The 26,260-nt window shown below is 44.3% G+C and overlaps 1 protein-coding gene across 1 annotated transcript in view; it reads left to right on the forward strand.

Annotated features, from left to right (window-relative positions):
• Positions 1-26,260, forward strand: part of COL25A1 (collagen type XXV alpha 1 chain) — an 898,191-nt gene that overhangs the window by 841,293 nt on the left and 30,638 nt on the right. Inside the window, exons 29-31 of the mRNA XM_085641379.1 lie at positions 745-825; positions 8,673-8,708; positions 10,348-10,401. Of these exons, the coding sequence (XP_085497505.1) occupies positions 745-825; positions 8,673-8,708; positions 10,348-10,401 (171 nt within the window). The remainder of the gene's footprint in view (positions 1-744; positions 826-8,672; positions 8,709-10,347; positions 10,402-26,260) is intronic.

Here is a 26,260-nt window from a genome sequence, read left to right on the forward strand (position 1 = left end):
TAAATCTAACTATCTATATGTGTATGTGTGTATGAGAGAGTATGCGCATGTGTGTGTATGCAATACATTGAGTGTGGAAAATCATCAGCAAATCTTGTAACGTTGGTATCCCATGAACGACGAAAGATTGGACGGCCCATTGTTAACAAAATAGCTCGATCTACATTCTTTCACAAAAGTCACTTCATAACTGCAAAAGAAAGTGCAGAGAGTGGAATTTCTGGTATCAGGGAAGGGACGGTGACAATGCATGGCTTGATCCTATCACAATGCCTGCCTGCCTGTCTGGTATGCTTTGTTAGCAACGCCTGAACCTTTAACACTTGTATCTGTACTTAACACCATGCTGCAGATTCCAGTCTGATGTGAATGTCAACTAAAAAGGGCCTTTAACTGGATGTTACTGAAACCTGAACAAACAGCACCAACAACACCACCCAAAACAATTAAAAAACTATGACAACAATGCAAGTTCCTTTGAATTGATTCCTGCTGTCCACACATTGAATCGCTACATGATCCAAATGTGATTAGTGCGTGTTCACTTTCACGCGAGCACAATAAAACGGATGCCTTAAATTTGACCAAGATCAGAAGACCCCATATTTCCATCTCTTGGACTCTGGTCCCCCCTACATTTCAGTACTGGAATCTGCATCGGTTTGTGTGATTGACTCTCTTCTCTTCCAGCATTAGCCACCGATGTAGTGTAAAAAACAAACTGGCCTTTGCTTTTGCACCTAGGGCGAGCCGGGGTTAAATGGTCTTAAAGGAGTGAGAGGTGACTCAGGTCATAAGGGGGACCGAGGACCCCTCGGCCTTCCAGTAAGTAGAATACCACTATTCAATCCATGGATTTCTCATTGACTGTTGTTCTCCAAGATCTTACATTGCTCAGTCATAAAAGTGGGGCTACATTGAGCTGGATGAGAAGATGTGTGATACCCAGAGTGTTTACCTGTATATAACAACCTCTAACAATTATATATGAAGACTCATTCGTTGTTTCATGTTTTTGTCATGTAGTTGACTGTGATCATTGTTAATATTCCCATGTAGGCATTTGTCTCAATTACATAACTGTTCACATCTTGTTTTTATAGTCATAACTTCATTGACACATTTTGTATGGATTTTGTGAATGTTTGTAGAAGATCAATGTAAAGAGAGGACAAGCCTGGGTACAATTAGGAGACATCACCATCACTGCCTGCGGTGATGGTGAGCATTCTAAGAAAGCAATGATTCCCATCTGGCCACCAGCTGGGACTCTGCTTACATCACGTCTTGTGCATTTTTGAGATGGTGTGAATTGTTTGACTTATAGAGTGTTGGTTGGCTACAAATGTATGGCAGATGTGGTGCCCTCTTGCTGCCACACCGTGCCTCCCATCCCGCCGGTGGGCTGCGAATCTGTCTACCTCTTTTCCGTGGTACCTTCTTTTCGGAGAAGAGAGGAAATCGAAATCAGCAGTGCTCCATCGAAAGACTACCCAACCATGCTCTTGGTCGAAGTGGTGTAGAGTGCCACCTCCTTTTCCTCAATGTCAAGAAACATCCCAGTCTAACAATGGTACAATGTATCCTCCTGTTCCAGAAGGCACCGAATGGGAGCAATCCGAGCTGACATTCATGCACCATTCTGAATTGTGAACAAGCCCTTTCAAAAACTTTCTTGAAAACCATAAACCCTTCCGGGCTTCTGTGTGAAATAAGTGAAAGAGGATTACCGAATCCTCTCATCTGATAGAATATGCCTAAATCTTTTCATATTAACAATGCAATGATATTCATAGGGGGCATTCTCTTCCATTTACTTTTATTATGTCCTAGTTACACTTCTGTCGTCATTGGCTTTTACCTCATATCAGAGCTATTCAAGTAGTTGGTCAGGCCCACAGGGGGCGGGGCTATATTGCTAGTTTTCTTTAAAATCATGTTTATTTTTTATTTCTTAAGAAAAATGTTATGCCAAATGGACATGATTTTAGGAGCTGGCAGAGATGCCTAGCACAGAGCTGTCTAAAAGATCCACCCAGTGTCCAAGCGAAGGTTGCAGAATGTCAGCATCCTATCGAAATATATATAAGGTTTATACCAGCTCAAGTTATGTCATGAGACACATGTCATGTGATTCATTTTTGTCAGGATTCTCTTTCGCCTCCCAACTCCCAAGGTCGTAAATTCAACCCTTCTTTTAAGCAAGTAGAGACATCTCCTCAACAAGAGACAGACCTTCCACAGGAAGCAAAAGAGAAAACATTTCTACAAGAAGTTATAACAAATGCTCAGAAGTAAATTTAGCTTCCTTCTTCCTCATTAACTCATTAACCATGGACTTCCTAGGTGAAACTCTTTTTGACAAACAAACCATCGACAACAGACCGCCAGTGCTCAATATTTTGGAAATCATGCATAAAAAGGAAGTCTCCAAAGAATATCTCTATTCAGTTGTCTGTCCACAAACAGTATGATAGCTGTTTGCTGATATCGATGGAGTGAACAGCTATCATACTGTTTTGTGGACAGACAACTGAATAGAGATATTCTTTGGAGACTTCCTTTTTATGCATGATTTCCAAAATATTGAAGTAGCGGCGTATTGGACGCATATTTTATACCTATTAAGGTATTTTTTGTGGGTTTGACCTATATTTGGAGTATCTCCTTTTATTAAAGACCGCTACTCTATGTCATGATAACTCATTCTGTGAATACACCGTCAGAATTGCATTGAATTACATGTATTCACGATGTTGAAAACAAGACTAGACTCTTGAGATATCATTGACTAGTTACCTTAATTTGGTTTCTCTGAACTCTCTTGATACCTGTAGCAAGCCCTGACGAAGGTCCCAAGGCACAAGGGAACGAAACGTGTTGGCTGTGTGCCTGTGTTTTTTAATCACGACTACAAATAAAAAGAAGAAAACTATTTCTACTACAAGTGTTGGCTTTGTATGACTCTTAATAGAGTGCACCTTCCTTTCTTTTGATCACCCTAATATTGAGCAGCCTGCAACTCCGAGAATTCTGAGAGGAGGATTGGGAAAAAAACAAAAGAACGTAACACCAATAACTAAGACATCAGCCTTGTTGCTTCAGCGCCTTGCATCGCATGAGCTCCAAAGTGTTTGATTGTAGGCGAGGGCAAAATTGTATATTGTTTACACCCGCTAATTTCACATAATTTACAGAATTTTGCAGTGCTCTTGTTACAAAAAATACTCTAGATTACCCATTATACCATATAGAGTAATTGAGAGTTTGCGGAGTCTTTCCAACTCCGCGCTCTGCTTGAATCACGAAGTTCAGCAAAAACGCTGATTTCGCCGTATAGCGGAGCTTGCCCCCACCACCGCCGCCCACCCCTAGACAGTCAGGCTGTGAGGACACCAGTCCTCATTTAGCATTGAGATGTATGTGTTTTTTAATCAGATCACACTCTGCATATGCAGTATTTTAGCAATGCTTGCAACCACGCCAACTGTTGCTGGGTTTTCTGTTGTAAGTTTGGTGCTGAGCTTACACCCTCCACCCTGTTCTCGTATTGCTTCTTTAGGATGAATGTAGCAACCCGTACAGTAGGTGGGCACAGCTCCTTTAAGAGAAAGGGTCAGATATTCGTTGATGCTATAAAGCAGGCCGAAGGGAGAATGAAAAGGAAAGGGGGCAGTACCATTCGTAGAGCCAGAAAGGGGGAGGATCGACAGGACAATGGAGCTTCTTTGTGGCTGCGGGAGATTAAAGCAGCTGCCGCGTGCTGCCGGGAGTGAGGTCTGGTTAGAGTGGATAGAGGGCTGGTTCGGCCAGTCCTGAATCAGACTCCCCTCTCCGCATCTGTTTTTCGAGGGTCCTGAGGCATTAAGTGGCGGCTGATGTCACGCACAGGCAGTTGGTTGGTGAGATTGCGCTTGGGCTCTGTCCTCGTGCTAGTTGCCATTCTCGCTCTAAGTGATGCTGGGTGCGAGCGTGTCAGGGAGAGATGGAAGGGGACCGACATGGGAGGGGCCCCCTTCCCCTCTCCCTGACACACCATCAGGGATAACATGGGTGGGGACTGGTGGCACCATCTGAGAAGGGCCTTTAGCCTTCAACAATCCCCGCAGCCCAAGAAAGGTTTGGCCTCAGCACTGATGTAATCTGGCGAGCTGAGTCTGCTAAGAATGACAGTAAAAAACAGAGTACAAGTTGAACTGAGTGGACTTCAAACAAAATGGATAATTTGTGGACCTATACACTATGTTCCTTTGTACAGACATCAGTTCACAGCTATGTAAGTCATCCTCATCTTGTTCAATGGTTCTGAAATGTACAATAGAGTAGGCGTGTTGCGATCCTCTGAACAGGAGCAGAACTCTTTGCTGTGTTAATAGAATGCTGCGAAAGAAACAGCTAGGAAGATATGTTAGTGCGCAAGCTTTAAAATGGATGATGGTATCGCCAGGGCTCCGTTCTCCAATAATGTTGACCCCTTCTCATCGCCATTGAGCCGAAGGCTTACATTTAGGGCAGAGCGGAACTACGGGGAATTCCACTGAGTTTTTATACTACTACTACTCCAACTCCGCGAACTCCGCCCACCCCTAGTAAAAATTCTATTGCGTGAGCATGGGAACAAAATGGATAAACAGAAGATAAGAAGTTATTATAATGCCATGTACAATTTTGTGCTGCTTTTTCAGTATGAAATGCATCCCTGCATCCTTGATACATTTCACAGTAAAAAATATATTTCACGTAATTTTTTTGACATTTTGCAAAATATCCAAAATGATATTAAGCAAATTTCGCACAGGGTTATGTGACTGAAACACTACACAAATGTGTGTCAGTAATCTGAATTCAGTGTCTTGTTACTCAGCCTTCTGTGTGGAACATTTTGCGTTTGCTCTGATTTCATAAGCTTTGTCATCAAAAACACTAACTATTCCATAATTAATTGATCACACAGTTAGCAATGAAACTATTTCTACACAAAAAAAAGATTAAATACCCCTGGTTCATGCCACACGAACAACACACCATAATAAATGCCAAATAGGCTGCACAATGAGGTTGTTATCGCTCCAGGCCTAGCAATATTCCTTTAAAAACTCAGTCTAGGTAAAGTGTCTTTGTATACACTTTTATCACCGCATTGTGGATTTTTTGTAGGAAATATTACTTGCTACCATGACCTATAGTCAGAAAACAATCAGCTGCATTTGTTTGCAGACACCACATCAACAATGAAACTTATAACATGTTTTAGCATAAAAAGCTACCTGTAAATACACAAAGAAGTGTTTTGATTTTGACCAGTTATTAAACCTGTAAGGAGGGGAATACTAGAATTGCACCCAGTATTCCAGGTTACACCTTATTCCCCATTCCAGGCGAATAATTTGGAATCCCTCTTATCTCAAGGGGAGATAACCCATCCCTCCTCCCACAGTGCTGTTACTTCCATCCTTGGTATTTCTCTATGAAGCTAATGAGGAAGTCATAATCGAGACCTTAATATCTTGAAAGTGCACACACTTGTTGGGACTGGATTGTTCCATGTATGGTAAATGGCATGGACTCCTGCTCTGAAAGCTCAATTGTATGTGAAACAGGTATTCTGACTTTTGTTTTGGCCCTAGCTTCATGCTAATTTAGCATGTGCAGAAGCCTGTGCGTGTCCATGGAAATGCGAAAGCCAGAACCATTTCTGTGATCTGGAGGGAGTGCATCCAAGATGAATCATATAAACCGGTGGGGGCAGCATGCCATGTTTCGTAAATAAGTAGTCTGACCAGACTTTTTTCTCTGTGTCAAGTAAAGGGAAGCCTACTGGCTTCTGTCATGTAAAGGTCTGCCATTATGTGAAACTCAGAACCTTGTGCTGACTTTCCATGTCCATGTCAAGTGAGTGTGTAACACATAAATGGTAGTAGGACTCTTTGGATTGCATGAGTCTGAGTACAGGGGCCATTCAGATCCCTTTTTGATGCCCTGGTTTGCCATGGCACAAGGTGCAGAATGAGGTCAGCTTCCCCGGATAGTGGAAATGAATTGCCTTCGTTCCTGCGGCTAGAGAATGGGGACCCAGACACTGAAGTGAAGTAGGATGGAGATAGGGCTACCTGTAAAAATTCAATCAGAACCTTGTTAGCAAAGGACTGCTGATTGGTTCTTTCATAGCACTGCCAATTTGTCTTATGTAGGGGAGAGGGGTGGGACTGTAGTTTCAGTCATTCAATGTGAGGACATTTCAAGGCATGGCCTGCTCTTTTGCCTGCCGCAGATTACTGTTTCAGGGCGGCTGATGACATGCAGGTGGACAGATCTCATACTTTACTGTGCCCATATTTTGGTGAGTCCTTCTGGGAGCCAGCTCCTTTGCTACTTACTGTAAGAGCTACCACTATGCAAAAATATTGTGTCTGAGGAACAGCCTCAAAATGACCCTTGAAAGAAAACCATCAAAAACTAGTTCTGAAGCCTCAGAAAGGGAATCCACATCCCTTGTTTGGAAAATATGTAAAAAGTGAGATCCAGTCCCAAGGTTTTCTTGAGCAAGGAAGGCAAGGGCCACAGAGTTCTCAAAGAGCTGCTGTGCAACTATGGCAGGTGTCTGCCTGACAGGCAGTCTTTCAGAGGTGAGAAAACATTAACTTAAGTCGACAAATTCTGAGTCTCAGCCTAAAGTACCTAGAAGCCTGCCTACTTGCTGAGAATGGAAATCGTCCTGTAGAAGAAGAGGCTGACCAGAAGGAGAATTCCAATATGTTCCTGGCATGTGGAGCACCCATAGAAAGCTGGAGTGACCCGTGCCACAATCAGGTTCCCCTGTCTCTCTGTGTGGGTCCGGTGTGAGCTGCAATGTGACTTTTAAAGATCAAGTATGACCTGTCGCCCAGCAGTTTATCTAGGACTCACTGTCACTGCTGACAAGGCAGTGTGTAATGCCACGTCACTGCCAACATGGAAGTCCTGATCAGCCCAGAGACCACAACTGCAGACGGCCCATCACTACGGATGACTTGGCCGGGTTGTAGCAATTGCTGCATTGAAACCCAATATGCAACCAGCTGGGAAGGCTGATCCCTCACCGATGTTGTCCTGCAAACACTGTCCTATGGTGTACTGAGGTACATCTACCACATTGCTACAACTGCAGAGATAAACAACAAGTAAATGTGGAGTTAGGCTGGCACCCTAGACAACAGATTAGCGTGCCGGCACTCTTGGACTTTTGCCTGAGGGGTGAAAGACGCTGAACTGAGTTGCACATTTTTGAGAGTAGTGACAGGACTTGATTCTATCTGCACATGTGCCTGACTGATGCCCAAGTCATAATATGTGTGGATTGTAGTCATGGGATCCCAACACTGGCGGGAGAGGACACTTGAAGATGGGGGTGTGGTACCTCACTGTTAATCGCAACCTAGATTACAACCCGTTGTTACGTCGCTATCAAAGAATGTAATATTTAGTTCTGCTGTGGTATTAAAATAGTTTCTTTGGCATAGAATATAAGCACTAGGCTTAATAATACTTCATTATGTTAAGTGATCTGTTGTGTTGTGAGCTCTTGTACTACCCTGAGAAGCCTTTGACAGCTTGCCCTCATTACCCTGAGAGTCATGTGCGGAAAGGGCTGTACTTGACCCAGTTTGCAGAGCCATAGTGCGACGGACCGAAGGCCACCAGTGGCAAACAATCGCAAACTCCACAGTTAAGGCCCAGTAGCCCTGTGTCACTCCAAATGGAGGTCTGACAACACTTTACTGAACTATGAACATTTTTTTTTAGTTTTATGTAGCACCAAATCGACTTGAAGGTAATAGAGTGCTTTACCTGAGCGCCAGTTGCGTTACAGACGGACATGTTAATTTTGTTAGGCACGGGGAGATTAAGTGATTTGCCCAGAATCACAGAATGTTGACCGTCCTCAGCTTCGAGGTCGACCGCTCTAGCCTTAGGCCACGTCCTTTCCTCTGACCCTGCTGTTCACCTGAATAAATAAGTTTATGAGGCTGGTCCCAGGGTACACTAGCAATTTCCCATGCGCTCGTTCCTTAGCTTCCCGTAGCATTTACAATTTTGCTCACTGAGCGCTCCCACAAAGCCTTTTTTTTAGACATAACTAACTATACCGAAACGCACTATCACGGTCTTAGAATGTGATATAGCCAGAATGTCCACCAGATGGCAGCAAATCCACACAAATGTCAAACGTAGTCGCTTCGCTTGAAAGTTGCAGTACAAAATATCAGTTGTTCTTTCAACATTAAATCGGCTGTGAAATGCCGAAGGCATAGTTCTTTGTTTTGTGCTAAAGTTAGATGATGCTGGAAGCTTATGATTAATTTGGTGTAGATCATAATACCACAATCTCCACTTAAAAGCGTGAATTAACTCCCTATCTTGTGACATATGTGTGATAACTAATCAAACCAATAACAAACATAAAATGAGTGTCATTTAAACCAAATTAAGAAGTCAACGTCGTTACTAAAGTGTGTAGGCATAATGTAGAAACACGTTTTAACTAATACCAACTTAGAAATATGATTAATTCCTAAACCGTGTACCTGTTTGTAATTGTTCTGTTTAAAACGAGTGACATTTGTTCATCAACATTACTAATCTCACGTTCTTGTCATTCATGTTGTACTCATCATCCACACCTAATGATACAGGGAGCGTCTGGCTTCGACGGGAAGCCAGGACCCCGGGTGAGTCCCACCTCTTCCTGTCACCTTGCTTTCCTTCTCACTCTATTGCACTTTCGAGCGCCCTCTGCTGGCAAGGAAGATGTCTGCAGTTCGGTTCATGGAGCTGATACTGCGTCGGAACAAAGGGGGTGTATTTTGAACAGCTGGGGATAAGATTATTAAAATGGTGTGATATGATATCGAGAGTGAAGGGTGAATGGTTGCACCGAGGAACATTTTGCTAAATGATAAGGAGGGATAAGGCTTGGAACTACGCTGGCTTGGTGTCGCTCACATTGCTAAGTGAAGCTTCTCTTTACTGTCATATATTCTTTCCTCCTGCTGACTCAAACTTGGTTCTTCCAATGGGAAAGTTACTGCAGCTTTCAGCACTGCCACTGTCTTCTGCTACATGCCTCACACGTCCTTTCTTCAACTTATTTTCCTCTCTGGCTTAGGCATGAGGAATCCAGTCCTTCCCCAATGCTTTGGGGCATTAGTCTCAAACCTAAGGGTTCAGTTGAAGTGTTGGCAGTAAGCATACACCATCGCAACGGAGACGGAGTGTGCTTACAGCAAATATTGTGGTATGCTTACGAATTTAAAAGTGGGACCGAACATAGTTTGACCAATGCAACTCTGTCTCTGCTGTGTCCAGACTCCTCTGACGGCCCGACGGAGTAAGGGTCGACAGAGAATTGGCTATATGTCCACCCACCCAATTAGGATGGGCAGGCATAGCCATTTATTTACTGTCCATCACCACCAGGCAAACCCTGGAGGTAGGGGCAGTAAAAATCACAGAATGCCCCCCTCGCCATGGGAGGTAGCTCCCATGGTGAGGCTGGCTTTTTCATTTTTCTTTAAAAAAAGAAAGACCCCTTTTCATAATAAAAATGAAAGGTTTGGTTCAGGGCTCCGTCATGTTGACGGAGCACTGCACCAAGCTGAAAAAAGCATTGTCAGGAACTTCCTTAATGGCGGTTCCTGACAGTGCTTTAAGGAATTATCACCAGAGTGGCTGCCATTTCACTATTCGGTGGGCGAAGGTGCAGTCTAGGCAACAAAGTCAGTCTGCTCACTGAAGCCAATTCTGGGCCTTGTGGTCTTTTTTTAAATTTATATATCTTATTAGAACTGTGGGATTCTCTACATAGTTTCTCTTTAAATCTTCTAAAAAGATTTTTATTCCCAGCAATCTAACAGAATTCAACAATGGTGGGTGAGGAAAACAAAACAGCCAAACATTGACAACAAATAGGCAATGCCATGCTAAGACTCTGATTCATAATCCAGGCCCTGGGAATGTTTATCTGATAGCCCTTCAGTTGCAATTGTCAAGATCTGCTGTACTCGCTGAGACCACCTTCCTCCTCTGTTTGTGCACACCCCAACTCTCACAGGAAACCTGCTTCCTTCTTTTGCCTTCTTACATCATTTCTTCTTGCAGAAAGCATCTCTTCTGGCTCCCATTCCTGTAGAACAGTTGACCGGGACCAATAAGGCATGTGTAGAGAATTACTGTGTGTTCCGGTGAGCTGCATTTGGGCTTCATGACTGGATATGCTTGATCTGAGGGCAGAACAGATGCCAATGCAGTCATGGAAAGACCACAATGACTGCTGAATGTTAACTCTTTGTGTTTTTTCTTGATGTTTAGGGTATGGATGGCCCAGCCGGTGTTAGTGGCCCAGCCGGTCCAAAAGGAGATAGGGTAAGTACCTGAAAGTGCCTGTTATTTTTTGCAAACCTCAGCGTCAGGGCAGCTCCCTTTAGAAGTACATTAAGAATAACTCCCAGCTTAGCCAAGGGATTTTAGCTCTACATAAAATACTTCCTAGACATACCCAGCTTCGTGGGCAGGCACAATGAAAAGATGCTTTCAAGGCTCCAGAGCACATTTTAAAGGTCACATATTTCATATTATTACGCTTTGTCACATGTCAGAAAGATTCATTCTGACATGTTGTTGCTGCTGCATGGCCTACAGCAACCCACAGCTAATAACATGTGTTTAAAGTCTGTCATGTGGGCGGTGCAAAACCACACAAAGGCCCATAAGCTACATTTGACTTTCACAACACCTGTGCAGTGTTGCCACATTTTTATTCTGGCCATAACTAAAAGTCAAATAGACCAATTGTGGTTTAGCTAATCATTTGCTCTGGGGTCAGAGCACATGAAATGGTATGTACTGTACCTCCACTTGAAAAAATCAGGGAACAACCAAAACTACCCCATTCTGCCGCCAAAAGCAAGCACTCTCAAGAAAAGGTTTTGTGATATAGCTTCACCTGTTATTTTTACATCCTAAAATTATGTTGGTCTTCGCACACTGAAATTCAGTAAACAGCATGCATAACGAACGCTGTCCTTTCTGTAAAACATATTCAAAGAGTTTTACATTCTGGCCTCTGTAGGTATGTTTTACATATTTGGACATGGCCAAGTTATCATTTTGTTTTCCATGAAAAAGCTCATTTTCAGAAAATTTAATTCATCAGAGTTTTGACACCTAGAAAATACTTTCGTTCATGCTCGGTAACAGAAACAGGTCGTCCTTATGGGCATCAGGGCTTCACTCGCCTTCTTTTCTGCTCCCTTTTTAATGGTGTCAATAGTGAATAATACTATAATATTCACTTTTGGTGTAATAAAATAAGTGCTGACGATCAAAGGTTGAGCAGATGCCTTTAACAGTGAATCTGTCTGATGGCTGGCACGTGTGCACAGAGGCCAGACATTCGACAGATTGTTTAGGACTGTCGAAAGTCTAAGCCTGGCCTCTAACATCTGACATGCCGAGGTGCCACACCATTTGTGAAGTGCTGCAGGTTCATCATGGCTGCCAATGACTTCTTTGTACCCAGTGTTGTTACTTCCAATCTTGGCATTGAGGTCCCTCATCAGTATGGTGATGTCTCTCACAAGGCATTTCTCTAGGATGGACTCGACTCTGTTGTAAAACTGTTCTTTTTCCTGTTCTTTGCTGGCATGTGTAGGTGCATAGCACTGGATTATTCATTTTGATCCTCTTTTTCGAGTTAAGGAAGATCGCTGTGATGGTTCTGGGACTGAGGGCTACCCATTCAATCAGAGCTCTGTTGGCTGCTGGCTTTAGTATCAGTGCTACTCCCTGAGTGAGTGGGGGGTTTGTGGGTTTCTCTTCCTTGTGCCCAGAATACAGCTGCATTCCTCCTGGAGCCAGTCTTTTCTGTCCAGACTATGTCCATCTGGCCTTGCTGATAGCAAGCAGGTCAAGGTTGTATTTTGTCATCTCCACTGCCGTTTGGGGTGACTTGCCTATCTCATACATGCTCCTCATGTTCCATGTTCCGATGGTGATGGTCTTGATCGAAAGCAGGTGGATTGACTTTGTAGCTTTCAGGGATTTCTGGCTTTCACCACAAGGCGTCATAGCTCTCTGTGAAGGAGATTCCTCTCACCCTAAGTCTGGGATATCTTTTGGTTGATGTTTATGTGGCTAGGACTTTTTTGTCACATAGTGTGGTTGCTAGGCCCATGCATAACCCGCCTCCTTTTGCAGCTGGGTGTGGGACTGGCCATGGCGGAGTTACCGACCAGCAAGTCACCTTCCGCAAAGATAGATCCTGCACAGACCAGATTGCAACACTGCGCATCATCATTGAGCAGCCGATGGAATGGAACTCCCCCCTCTATGTTAACTTCATCGACAGCGTGGAAGAGAGACCATTTGGAAACTCTTCCACCACTACGGTGTGCAAGATAAACTTGTAAGTGTCATTAGGAGCTCCTGTAAGGGAATTGCATGCAAGATAGTCCACAGGACAACTCAAGTAAGCCTACCAAGTGAGAACTGGAGTCATTGTTTGCTCGTGCCTTTTTTCCTGTTGGCCATAGACTGGCTCATGAAGACATCCAAAGCAAGGAGAAGAAATGGGATCCAATGGACACCTTGGACGCAGCTCGACAACCTGGACTTTGCAGACGACCTGGCCCTACTCTCCCATACTCATCTGCAGATGCAAGAGAAGATCTACAATGTGGCAGCCACATCAGCACAACTTGGCTTCAACATCCACAGGGAAAAAAGCAAGATTCTGAAGGCTAGCATGGCCAGCACAACAATAGTCACTCTTGTTGGCGATGCACTGGAAGAGGTTGTGGCCTTCTCCCACCAAGGCACTGTCATAGACAAGCAGAGTGGCACAGATGCCAATGTCAAGGCAAGAATCAACAAAGCAAGGGCTGCCTTCATTCGGCTAAGGTAGATCTGGAGCTCCAAGGACCTAACACTGCAAACCAAGATCAGGCTTTTTGCAACCAACGTATATAGAACAGAAACTTGGTGGACAACAGTGACCACCACCAACAAACTCCAGACCTTCATCAACACCTATCTGAGGAAAACCCTCCAAATCAGCTGACCAAACACCATCAGCAACAACGACCTATGGCAGCAGACTTTTCAATTCCCTGCTCATGAAGAAATCCTGAAAAGACGCTGGGGCTGGATAGGTCACACCCTGCGCGAGCCTGCATCAAATGCCACCAGGCAAGCCCTGACCTGGAACCCTCATTCGAAAAGGAAAAGAGAAAGGCCATGAAACACCTAGCACCGAGGCCTTGAGGCTGACTGCAAGGAGATGGGTGACACCTGGAATAAGATTGAAAGAAAAGCCAAGGACAGAGATGGATGGAGAGTCCTAATTGATGGCCTACACCCCAGATGGGGTAGTAGGCATAAGTAAGTAAGAAAGTAAGCAGGTTCACCCATACAGGCAGCTCTGGGCACTTTAGGCTTGAGCCCTGCGGTGCCCAGGTCTATCTATCAATAAGACTGTAACCTCTTCCTTCCCCCAGAGTTGGAGGGGAAGAATCTTCACTGACTCTATCTTACTCTGTGATGTGTTGGGAGAGAGGGTGGTGAAAAAAGCAAGTAGCAGAAGCCTGCACAGTGCATGGTGTACGTACTTTGCAGGCTTCAGCTTTCAATTTCCTTCTTCAGTGCCTAAGGAATGTGCATGCCCCAAGTGTCTATGCCATGAGCATATGTGTGAATGTGTGTGTTTGCGTGCGTAAAAGTGAGTAAGTGACAGGGAAAGGACATGAGAATGAATGAGAGTGAGTGAAACTGTGAGTGTAAATAAGCAAGAAGAAGTGAGACTGAGTGGGAGTGAGACTGAGATTGAGGAGTATAAGTATGAGTTAGAATGTCAGAGAGAGTCAGTGGGCATTAATAAGTGAGAATGAGTGTGTGGAGTGAGAGACTGAGGATGAGAGTGTGGGAATGAGTGTGAGTGAGTGAATGTAAGTGAGCATGATTGAGTGAGATAATGTGTGTGTTACATTTGCGAGTCTACCACTGGCCATTGCATAGTAGAGCAATTCTTGGCATTAGTGGAACCCAAGAGAAAATGCTGGAGCTGGCAAATCAGAAGAAATCCATTCCATCTGGACAAATGCTACTGCTAGCAAACTGGATGTAACCCTTTGAATCCTCCAAAAAGAAGATGGGCTCCCTCACCTTTGTCTGTCACTGGAATTTAGGGCAAACATTATGCCCACCAATTTCAAGGATCACCAGCTGCTACTGCTTGGTAATAGTATGTGGAAAACCAACTGAAGGTAAAGAACACAAGTTTGCTCTAAACCCTTCCCCCCTTTTACTCAGAAACCTCCGCACATAAGTAAGTCAGGGGTGTGTGCTTTATAGTTCCCAGCTTTCTCTCTTACATCTCTCTCTTCTGCAGCAAGGCCGAAGCTAATGTACTGATCGGTAAGGGGTAGGAAGAAAGTCCTGAATTCAAACAAGAGGGGGGCAGCTCCCTGTGTACCTGGGGCAGTGGCGGCCACCACTAACTAAACGTGGTGAGGAGGGGGGAGTGGTAAGGGGGATGGTAGCACGGGAGAGCTTAATAATAATTTTAAAAAGGACAACTTACCTCCAGCTGCCGGTCTCCTCCCACACAGCGCCTCGGTCTTGCTTGTCCCAGCAGACACTGAGACTATGTTACAGACTCCCTGTGCAATCCACTCGCTGCTCTCATGATATAAGAGCAGCACGGTGATTAGCCGGATTGAAAAGACACTCTGCGTAGGGCAGGGAGGCTGTGCAGTTTCTCCAGTCTAATGAAGCGTATTGTTTTATTTTTCAGGTGCTGGGTCTGAGCCAGTGGGGCAATGCTCATCCACCATTGTGGAGGAGCCGCCCCTGACCTTGGGTCTTTCTAGCAATGTTAGTAGATCTCCCACAATCCACATGATTTCAAACACTGTCTTGACCTAAGTCCTTACACTGTCAAATGATTCAACCTCCTTACTGCCTCTGTTTCTTCCTTTCCTCTCCTTCTCCCTTCCTTGTTCTCATGCTCCCTGCTTCCGTTCCCAGCTCCATCAGACCTATGCTTCTTCCTCCCCCTCACCCAGCTGACCAGATGCCTAAACCAGCTGCCCTTAATGGTGGACTTCACTCCATCTGGAGGGATACACACATATTGAGAGGATCATTCCATTCACAAGCATCCTTCCACACTACCTCTATCCTGCTCTCTCCTTGCCTCTCTCCTGGTCCCCGCTTTCCAACTCTACTCCTCAATCTCAGCCCTATGAGGTAGCATCCAGCCCAGCAATGGGCAAAGACTGTCGTCATAATAGGCAAAATAGCACCATGCTACTGGAGCACTCCCCTTTTCTGGCCTTTGCTTGCCGTTGGTTAGTGATGGCACCATAAGACTGACACCTTAGCTTGCATTATGGAACTAAAGGTGATGGATAAGGCACTAAACATGAAATAAAAAAATAACAAAGCAAGTAAAATATAGAAGAACAATCCGTAACATAACATAACTTAGCAACAGCTTGTGGCTAGGGAGAACATCATCTTTTCATTTCAGTCACAATAACATCTGAAGCAAGGGAGTATGGGCTACCTACTGTCACGCTCCTCATTCAGCTTGTCTACCACCTGTAAGATTTCACAATGTTAAGGAGGCTGAAACTGAAATAAGGTTCCATTTCTAGAGGGAAGGTAACATTTGCAAATTTATGAGGCAGTGAACATGAAGAAGCTTCACAACAGTGAAGCGTACTGTGAAATAAATATCCATAATCCTAAAAATACCTGGAGGAATGGTGGGGATCACATATTTGCAGAGCTTCAGGTCCTTCTAGTCTAGGATGCAGATAAACTGGTGCTGGTGTAAGCAAATGGAAGATTCATAGTAAGGGCGATGACATTTCATACATACCCAAGTGGCAATATGTGCATTTATTCCACAGTGCCAGTAGCAATGGCAATTGACCTCTCCGGCCCCACGCACACTCCTCCACAGTTGCCGCACTTCCTTTTCTCAAGTGATCAGGCACGGCCGGCGCAGGTAAGAGTGGTGGGATGGGGCAGGGTGGTAAGGGGGAATAAGTCGACAGATGACGTAATAGGAAAACAAAATACAAAAACAAAGAAAAACACTTACCTTGCGCTCGCCACATCGCCGAGCCCGCAGATTTCATCAGCTTTTGGGATAGGAAAAAAATGAGGGTGTGATATTCTTGCCTTCCTTGTAATCTGTAATTTGACCAGAATCTCCAATTCTAGCCAAATCAGCAATTACATTGACTCTGTAATAGGAGTCTTGGAAGCTTCTCTTGTTTCTCCATTGTGGCACCAGTGAACACATTTTATTCATATGCCAAGAGAACATACTACCCACCAGCATTCATTAAGGCCAGACTAAGACCAACTAACTCATTTCGAACTCTGCAAATTTGTGGTGAGTCCATGATGGCCCACCAAAATATCCATGATAAAGAGAGTAAACCATTTATGACATGATAACAAAGGGCAACACACTGACAGCAGTCAATGTACTGTAACAAGGTATAAACAATGACAAGGCACGTATGCCAGTTCTGTTTCTGCTGACTCAGCCTAACCCTGTGCACTGCAGCTGCAACTGATATATTGCCTGTGATCTACCTTTGTCACAAAGAAAAGCACGCATTGACCTTTGTGTCCATGGCTTTGAGTACCCTGATTGCTGTTTATTGGCCAACACAACTCCAAAGTTGAAAGTATATAAATGAAATTGCTGAGTTGGATCTCAATATCTTACTCTAAATTGTTCAACTTCATAGTCTTGACACCATGTAGGATAAGCTATCAGAATGCACAACATTACCCTTTCATATGCTAGTTTCTCTACTGCAACAGCGGATTCGCTTAGGATGTGCAGTTCAACATAGTATTTAGAAACATATCACAGAGGGCAAACTCCTTGTGAATCGCATTGAAATGTATTAAATGTTAATGTTACAGAAAAAATGGAACCCAAACCCCTTGATAAGAACTTGTGTTGTGTATGCCTTCCGTGCCTCTCTCTAAACACTAAACAAATCCCTTCCGCTGAGGTGAAGGTAACCTCTTGGGCCCTCATTACAAGTCGGCCAGATTCCAATTAAGTAATCCGGGGTCCAGATTGTCCAGTTCTGGCTGATATCCACACCCCTAAATCCACCCATCATGAGGTTTTGTTCCTGGAATAGTGAATAACTATGCAGGCCTGAAAGTACTGGATGAAAAACCACATTTCCGTAATCCCGGGGCTATTCCACAAACATTTGCCACCCACTTAGAGCAGGTGCTAAATATCAGCGAAGTGATGGAGCAGTTCATGGCAGCAGTCGTGGCCGTTGACATTTGAAAGTGGTGGGGCGTAAAAGTTCTGAATGAGTGGCCGGTGGCGAGCGAGCGTAGCGAGCAAGTGTAGCGAGCGAGCTTGACCATGATAAAGGGGATCTGGAGGGGATTCTCCCCTGTGAACATTTTGAAACAAGAGTGGGAAATGGTGCATTTCCAAGCAAAGTTGAGAAAGCAAGAAGGTTAATAAAGCAACTATGAACATGTGGTTATGACATCAATAAAGATAGTTAATATGATAATGACGTAGGTAGCTGCTTATTCAGTATAACCTCAGAACTTCATAACAGACTTTGAGATAACAATGCTGAGTACCTCACAGATTTCTTTATTTATTGATATACCTTTACAGATGAAATCTACTGAGTAAATACACATCATTGTGATTTGTCCGACTGGACACAGTGAGACAGCAAGGAATAAACATGATATTGCTTGCATTCTTGAAAGTGCCTGCAACAAACCAGTTTATGCAGGCTGCAAGCCATTTGTCAGGCCATAAAGACCACACAGAGCACACAGGGATGAGGGCTCAGGTCAGGAGTCAGACGGGCTGAAACTGTTGGGGAAGGAAATCGTTGCCAGCCCCAGTTCGTGGTGAAAATATGATTTGATTCACAATTACATGCAGGCATTACCGATCCTCCTATACCGAGAGACACGGGTTGCGGCTGATCGTCCTCTATAGTCAGCAGGCTGCTCTGCCTGTGGTTGTCTGCTCAGATTAAATATGAAGTTGCTCTTTTTTTATCTTTACCCAGTGTGCGTTGAATGGAGCTGAAAGACACCATGCACTTTCGCAAGACTATTTATGGTACACATGATGGCAGCTGAATGGCTCGGTGCCGGTGTAACTTCTAAAGACGACTTCTTATGACCGCCGACATCACACACGAAGTGTACTTTTTCTAAAGACATATAGTGCACCTGTCATTTCAAATGACTGCAGTTTCTGTTGTTACATACACTGCACCTAGGACCTAGGTGAGCTTCAGTACTCTCAACTGGCAGTGCATATGGAGTGCACTTGTTGGCAATACATAGGGCCATATTATCAAGGAACGGCGATAAAATTATCGCCGCTTTAGCGGCAGGAAGCTGCCACTAAAGCAGTGATAATGGGCTTGATAATATGCCCTTGAGAATTCCCATAGGAGCCCATGTTCTGGTGTCAACATGGGCTTCTATTTGAATTCTCTAGGGCATATTAACAAGCCCATTATCGCCGCTTTAGCGGCAGTTTCCTGCCGCTAAAGCGTGGATAATGTTATCGCCATTCCTTGTTAATATGTCTCATAGTGTACTTGGCTTGCATCTGTGTCTACCAATAATTAAGAAGATTACATTTTGTCACAGCAGACAGTACATACAAAGTGCACTTTTACCTCTACACATAGGACACAGGGACTAGAAATAAAGGACTTCCAGAGCCCTGACCGTACTGCACTTTTTGTTTTTACATGGAGCTTATGCAGTTGCTGGACTTCCTGTGCTCTCAGCAGGCTGCTCTTCCTGCGGCTGCATACAGTTCATATATAATGCCCCTTTTATTATTACATAGCTCACGTGAAAGGCAGCTGCATATGCTCAGGTACTTTCTCCACAGGTGTGAACTTGGTGCTAATACATACTATTTTTATTTCTCAAATTTCCACAAGTAACGCTACACATAGTGAGTAAGGGATGGTGAATACACATAACTATACTGAAATAAAAGTGTATTTACCACATTCACCAAGTTGTGCTCGAAGACAAAGCATTGTGATCCGTATGTACTAGGTACTCTGGGGCAGATGCATGACGCACGTGTTCTTGTTATTGCTATGTGTGAAGATCAACAATGCTGAAATTCTGGCTCGAATAAGGCTCAGTGCCATGAGATCTCATTTGCATCTCACATACAAAGCCAGCATAGTAACAAAATAGACAAGTGAATAATTACGCTATGCATTTATTATGTATACACATAGCTTAACATGGGTAAACTTTAGCTAACACTGAGGGGGTAATTAACAACATGAGTGAGTGCACTAAACTGCATAAATGGCCCAGGGGGCAACGGCAACTGATGGCGGGCCCCCAAGACAGGTGCGAGCTGGTTCGGACCTGTGCCGGGCAGCGCCAATGGTGGCGCCACAGTTTTGAATTTTCGCGGGCGGGATGTCCGCAATAGGTGATTGGCCAGTAGGCCGGCAGGGGTGAGGGGGGAACGCCTGGGCGGTCGTGGGGGCAGCCGGGTATGGATAAAAGGGTAGTGCATCCCCACACAGTTACCTGGTTCTTCCTCGCCTGGCTGCCCCGATGACCTCGTTGCTGTGCCCGCGCCCTGGACCTTGCCAATGCTGCTGGGGAATGCGGCGGTGAAGCTGCCTTTAAACACTACGGGGCATATCAGCAACAACCGGTGATAATTATCGCTAAGCGCACTTTGCGCTAGGATAATTATCGCCGGCTAACGCTGAATTTTATCGCTGAGATAGCGTGCTATCAGCAATGCTTATCTCAAAAGCGATAAAATTCCAGTCGCAAGCTGCCAAATTTGCGAATATCACTGGAAATTCAGCGATAACCGCACAACGTTTGGCGATAGCTTGCTGATAGGGCAGGGCAGCCTCAGCCATGAAACCCACCTTCCATTTGATATCATGGCTTAAGTCAAACTAAAAGCAGGTGTAAAGAAAGTAGCGATAACCGCGGTAAGCGCTACTTTTCTTATCGCTATGCTTGTTAGCGTGCCCATTGATAATTGGAGAAATGTCGGTTAGCGACATTTCTCCAGTTATTTTGGGACGGATTGCCCACTTTGCATCTCATTAGAGATGCAAAGCTGGGCGTTGTTGTGATGGGCGCTAAGTCAGCAAAACACACAATAGCGTGTCTTTGCTGATTAGGCGATGAAATTATCGCCGCTTTTCGCCCGAAAACAGATGCAAAAGCGGCGATAATTTCATAGCACCGCCTTGATGATATGCCCCTACATGTCCTGTGAGATAGGGTATCACGCAGCTCCCCGTATGTAGGCTGACTGGAAGCAATTTGTCAATAGGCCTTAAAGACACACAAATGTCTGAGGGCTCAGGAGTCAGACGAGCTAAACTGTTGTTTGAGAACTAAGGAAATTGACAACAGCCTGAGTCCATTTTTAAAATGTGTTTTACATTACATCATGCGAGCGAGTAGCGAGCCTGCTGGCATTATCCTCCTAAGGAGAGAGGGTCGCGTGACCTGGTGCTGCAATTGGGTGCTTAAATAAAAATTATATGCAATCACCTATCCGCCATTTTACTCATTGACCTACTGTTCTCATTCAGTTCCCCGCTCCCCATGGATGCACTGCAAGGCTGAACCAAAGTAACCTCAAATGGCCTCGAGGGTTTGCAGCAAAGCTGTCTGATGTGTGAATATTGCATTCAAAAGTTAAAAACGATGCTAGAATGTGGTGCTATTGAAACCGCAAACCACTTGCACCATGATGTCTGCGGAAGAGCAGCAGTGCCTAGGAGCAATTAAATTATGCAATGTGTGAGCTACACATAAGCAAAAAACAAACATAGGAATATGAAATGGGGCCAAGTGGTAGCTTTCAAATTGTAATACCTGTCCTTAAGTAACATTTCTATGTGAATAAATAAATTAATCCAAATCCAGGATTTCTAAAGCATTGCAGATCACCCGTGAGGATCTCAAACTGCTGACTTGTAGGCATGGGGAAATTGAGGGGCATATCAGCAAGGGCCTGCGATAATTATCGCTCAGCGCTCTTAGCGCGAGATTGTTATCGCAAGCCAACGCTGGATTCTATCGCGGAGATAGCGTGCTATCAGCAATGCTTATCTCCCAAGCGACAGGAATCCATGCGTTAGCTGGAAAACTGTGTGATTATCGCTGGAAATCCAGCGATAATCACACTGCGACCAGCGATACCTTGCTGATAGGGTAGGGTGGTTTTAGCCATGTAATCCACCTCCCATTGAATTACATGGCTAAGTCAGATTACAAGCAGGTGTAAGGAAAGTAGCGATAACTGTGGTTAGTGCTACTTTTCTTATCGCTCTGCTTGTTTGCGTGCAGCTTGATAATTGGAGAAATGTCGGTTAGCGACATTTCTCCAGTTATTTTGGCACAGAACGCCCACTTTGCATCTCATTAGAGATGCAAAGCTGAGCATTGTTGTAAGAAGTGCCAAATCAGCAAAACACGCGATAAGGCGATGAAATTATCGCCGCTTTTCGCCCGAAAACGGACGCAAAAGCGGCGATAATTTCATAGCGCCGCAATACTGATATGCCCCTAAGTTATTTGCCCAGAGTCACAGGATGTTGACACCGATGCCTAAACTCAAACCTGGTTCCCACCAGCTCTGAAGTCGGTAGATCAGGCCGTTATGACACAACCTCTCCCCACTTTGGAGTCAAAGTTACACTATAAACAAATAACATATCCCCCTACCTCTTAAGCTGCGCAGTAATGGCGTAACGCAAAATAATGTCTCCCCTCTCCTTGCAGAGCGTGATGAGGGGCCACTAAGTCTCCCATATTCTCACAAATATTCATGGAGAGAGGGTACCCCATGACTTAGGACTGCAATTGGGTGCTTAAAAAAATGATATATAATCAATGCACGTAGCCACTATTGTTGAATACCACATGTACTTTCCTGGGTGTCAGACGGGCTAAACTGTTGTTGGCGAATTAAGGAAATTGGCAACAGCCCGTGTCCATTTCGAAAATGTGTTTTTACATTACATCATGCGAGCCTGCTAGCATTATCCTCCTATGGAGAGAGAGGGCCGAGTGACCTAGTGCTGCAATTGGGTGCTTCAAATAATATGGAATGCAAATGGTAATAATAATGATAATTAACACCAACTCAAACTCACTTCCAAACTTTCACTTACCTGTGGAAGGCTGAAGCTCAGCTTGTTTAAAATGTGTGCCATACCAATGCTAAATACCCGTTTCTCAACGTGCCGCAAGGGGAGAGCGAGAAGAGACAGCGTCCTCCCACCACCGCGCTGCCTCATGTGACATACACACACTGCACCAGAGGATCCTAGTAACCTAACTGGTCTCCAGTAAGCCAATCCAGACGCTGCTCCTGCTGCTACAAAGCAAAAGAGCAGTGCCAGTATTGGCTCAGGCAGCCACACTCGCCGCTCCTTACTGAGACCGGGGGCTGCGGATTGGATTCACCGTAGCTCAGTAATGTGCAGGTGGAGAGACTCTGAGAGAGGCCTCTAGTGCGCTTGTCGGGTTGGCCAGAGAAAGGCTGCAGTCCAACTCGACATACACACTTGGACCCAGGTGCCCTCAGGCTACTGATAACTAGTAATATCTGTCAATATTGTTAAGCCCCACCCCCTCAGGCCTGCATGTGATGCACTCCAGGGCCTGCCTCAGCGTCAGCCTGGCGCTCGAAACACGATACAATCTGTGACCGGCCCGCGACAAAAGTCTGACTGCTGAGGGCAAAATCAGAATGCAAACTAACAAATGCATAGGTTACTTACAATTAATAGGGGGTGCAGGGGGGCCAAAATAAGAGTGAGGCAACGCCCCCACACCCTAATGAAGGCACTGTCTCTGTGTGGCAAGGAGGGTATCCGGTCTTTTGGCAGGCTGTGGCCTCACTGGGGGGGTGGGAGGACATTGTCTGCTCCCCCCGTGGTGATGAAGGGGGCAAGCGGAAGCCTCTGCCTGTAGTTCCTGCTCTCTTCTTTAGTGTTTTCAAGAAATGCACCCAGAGAAACCCAGTCCAGCGTTCATGACCCAAGGAAACACCATACCACTTGTAGTATGGTGGAGCCACGTCCCTCCTAAGGACGCCCGTCCACCAAACTCATAATGAGTTCCTTACTTGCATTCTGATCCACTGCAGCCACAAAATATTTTTTGAAGGGGCAAATTGTTCTTGTAAAGTATGTGCTTGTTGACATCGAAAAATAGCTGCATATTGTGCATGACAGATATTTATCCCAGTTTTTGATTTCCATGGTCTTTATCCCCCCTCCCCCCAACAGAAAAAGGCCAACTGGCTATGTTAGAGGGATCTGATTTGGGCAAACTGGTCAGGTGGGAGGTGAACCACCGCAAGACAATGCAGATAAAGTCCATGTGTGAGGTGGTGGTGGTATTGAGCATGGCTTGATCGCTGATAGCGTCAAATGTTGCACCTATGTCAAGGAAACTGTCACCATTTTTGTGATATGGAGTCTGATTAGTTGCTTTCGCTGCATTTTTCCCTGACTGTGTTAATGACGTTCATTAGAGCCATGAGTGCCCGGTAGGTAATCAACTCAACAAATGACAAAAGGTTGATGTTGTTGTTGTTGTAGCGTTGGGTGACTCATAGAATCATGAATGGTCGTCAGTGGAGAAGCTTTTGAAATATTGGTGCTTTGAGGAGGGGTGGGGGGCATTTATGGATCAAATAAAAACCGCAGAAAATGTAGTGGAATTTTAGTACCCTCATTATTTCCTTCTGCTTGTGCCCTTGCTATAACGCATGTATGCCTCGAAATAATTCTAACAAATAGGCCCGCAGACATAAGTCGTTCTCATCTGCTCTTATCATGTCATAAGCCTTCCATTCGTGCTGTTTACATTAGGATTTTTTTATTATACAAGATCCTGTCCAGTTTTATAACCAGGAAGTCCAGGCCTATTTGTCTAATAAATAGAAAAGTCAGAGTCCTTCCCTTTCCGTGTCAGAAATTGTAAGCAATGTAACATTATAATTCAGTTTATTTTTGAATGAACCATCATGCAGATTCAATTTTACTACTAAAATCCGATTTTCTGACTCCTCAGCCTTTCACACTGCAAAGAGATCAATTAAGACGCCAGATGGAAGTTTGTAAATCCCTTAATGTTACTTGATTCATGGGTAAAGCTCTTAAAATTAGGAAGGTGTCATGGGAAATAATACACCAAATAAAAGTGCAACTTTAATTCCAAATTATTTTAAAAAAAATTATGACTGCAAGCTATAGCCCTGGGAGTGCAGGTCTTTAAAGTACTTGTGCCAGGACCAGCAATATCCAACATGTTGGAAGCACAAAACCCGATAACAAAGAAAGAGAACGTGTAAAGTAGGCCACATGACTCATTAGACCAGTATAGAATAAGTAATTTCAAATGACAATTACTTCAAACATCACTTAAATGAAACAATAGGGACCAGCCAGGCAAAAACAAAGCAACCACAAAAAAAACTTTTGGTACTTGTGTTTGAGCATGTGTACAAGTTGTCTCTACTGCAAATGTCAAGATATGTACATCCATCTTTGCATAAAACAGACATTGGCACATTTGTACAACTAGGACATGATTGTGGTCGGTCCCAATGACAGCGCATCCCTAAGGCTCAGCTACTGCTGCCACTATATCCACGCACCCTAACACAACTTTAAGTTGTGCAGAGTCCCACAGAGTTTGAGTGCTGCAGCACAGACCTCTTTATTTGTGCCACTGTGCATGGAGTAAAAGGACAGCCTTGAGGAGCAGCACCATCTTTAAGAGCCCTTCCCATAATTTCCGGCCCAGGCTACCAGCGCCAAAGGTCTGTTGGTACCACCAGTTCTTTGACTCTGCTTCCGATAAAGTTAGCACGGGAGTAGAGGCGCCATTATTCACAAGGAGCCACACTTTTTTAAGAGCCCAGTACTAATGCTGCAAAGTGCATTTATACATTTTAAAGCAAGCCTGTCCTGGTTATTAATGATGAGACAACTAACAAGGCTGTGCTCCTGTGGGCTGTATTCACTGATAAAGGTATTACAATTCGCCGATGTGTCAACAATACACAGTCGTACATGAAAGTCTCTCGGCTCCAAAAATCCAGTGCCTCAGACACTGGATGTCCAGCACCCACCTGAAGCTCAATTTAACCAAAGCAGTATTCCTCTTAATTGACAAGAACAACAAGCAAGAAATAGTCCAAACTAGGCTAATTGATATCAACCTTGATGGCTTCAAACCTCAAGTTACACCCCATGCCAAGTCACCTGGATTCACCCTGGACACCAACAACATCCTCTAGGGACACATTGTCAAGGAAACAAAGATAGCCCGGCACTAGCTTTTTCTACTAAAGAAAGTGAAACCGTTCCTCTCAAAATGTGACTTCTGAACTGCTGGTCATACCATCATACTCTTACATCTGGATGAAAACGTTCAGCTCCCTGGCCTCTGGAACTCCACACCAGGCTCCTTAGTGGCACCCTACAGCCTCAGGACATCTAATTAGGATCAACACTCCCCACCTGTGTCATTAACTGTGGGCTTCCTGGTAATTAAAAACCCCATTGACCACTTTGATTTGATGCTACTTATAGATGAATGTTGTGATTAAACAGAAGTTAAATGTATGGCATTTATGACAAGTATATCAGCAAGATTTTCCATGTGAGAGACCCCAATCCACAGGTCTTAAATATAGTTTGGTCATCTTGGGAAAATAATTTGAACTAGGGATGTATGAAGAGAAGAGGGTTTCTCGGAAAACTTTATGAACTTTAAAAATAATTGTTAAGCACTGCTGCAAAATTAGGTTTTGCCTGAAAAGGCCCCCGTTGTGGAGCATTTTTCGGGAAAAACGTGTTTTTACAAGGGTGTTGAAGTGTTTGGTAGTATGAATTGTGAAAACTTTGCAAAATTTCGCATGCAAAATTAAAATTTTGCATACCTCTATTTTGACTCCATGGTAATCTGTGACTTAAAATGAATATATTCTTGAGTGCAGGTTTTACAATTGCTGTAAGCTTCATAAGATAAGTAAGTGACTAGCAATGGCTCCAAGGCACCTAGACATAAATGCCCTGATTATTGGTGGTTTGGTATTTTCCAACCCCTGAGAAAACCCCCATTTCCGCGAGCATTTGAATGTCCAATT

This window comes from Triturus cristatus, chromosome 2_2 (assembly GCF_964204655.1).
Source record: "Triturus cristatus chromosome 2_2, aTriCri1.1, whole genome shotgun sequence".
NCBI lineage: Eukaryota > Metazoa > Chordata > Amphibia > Caudata > Salamandridae > Triturus > Triturus cristatus.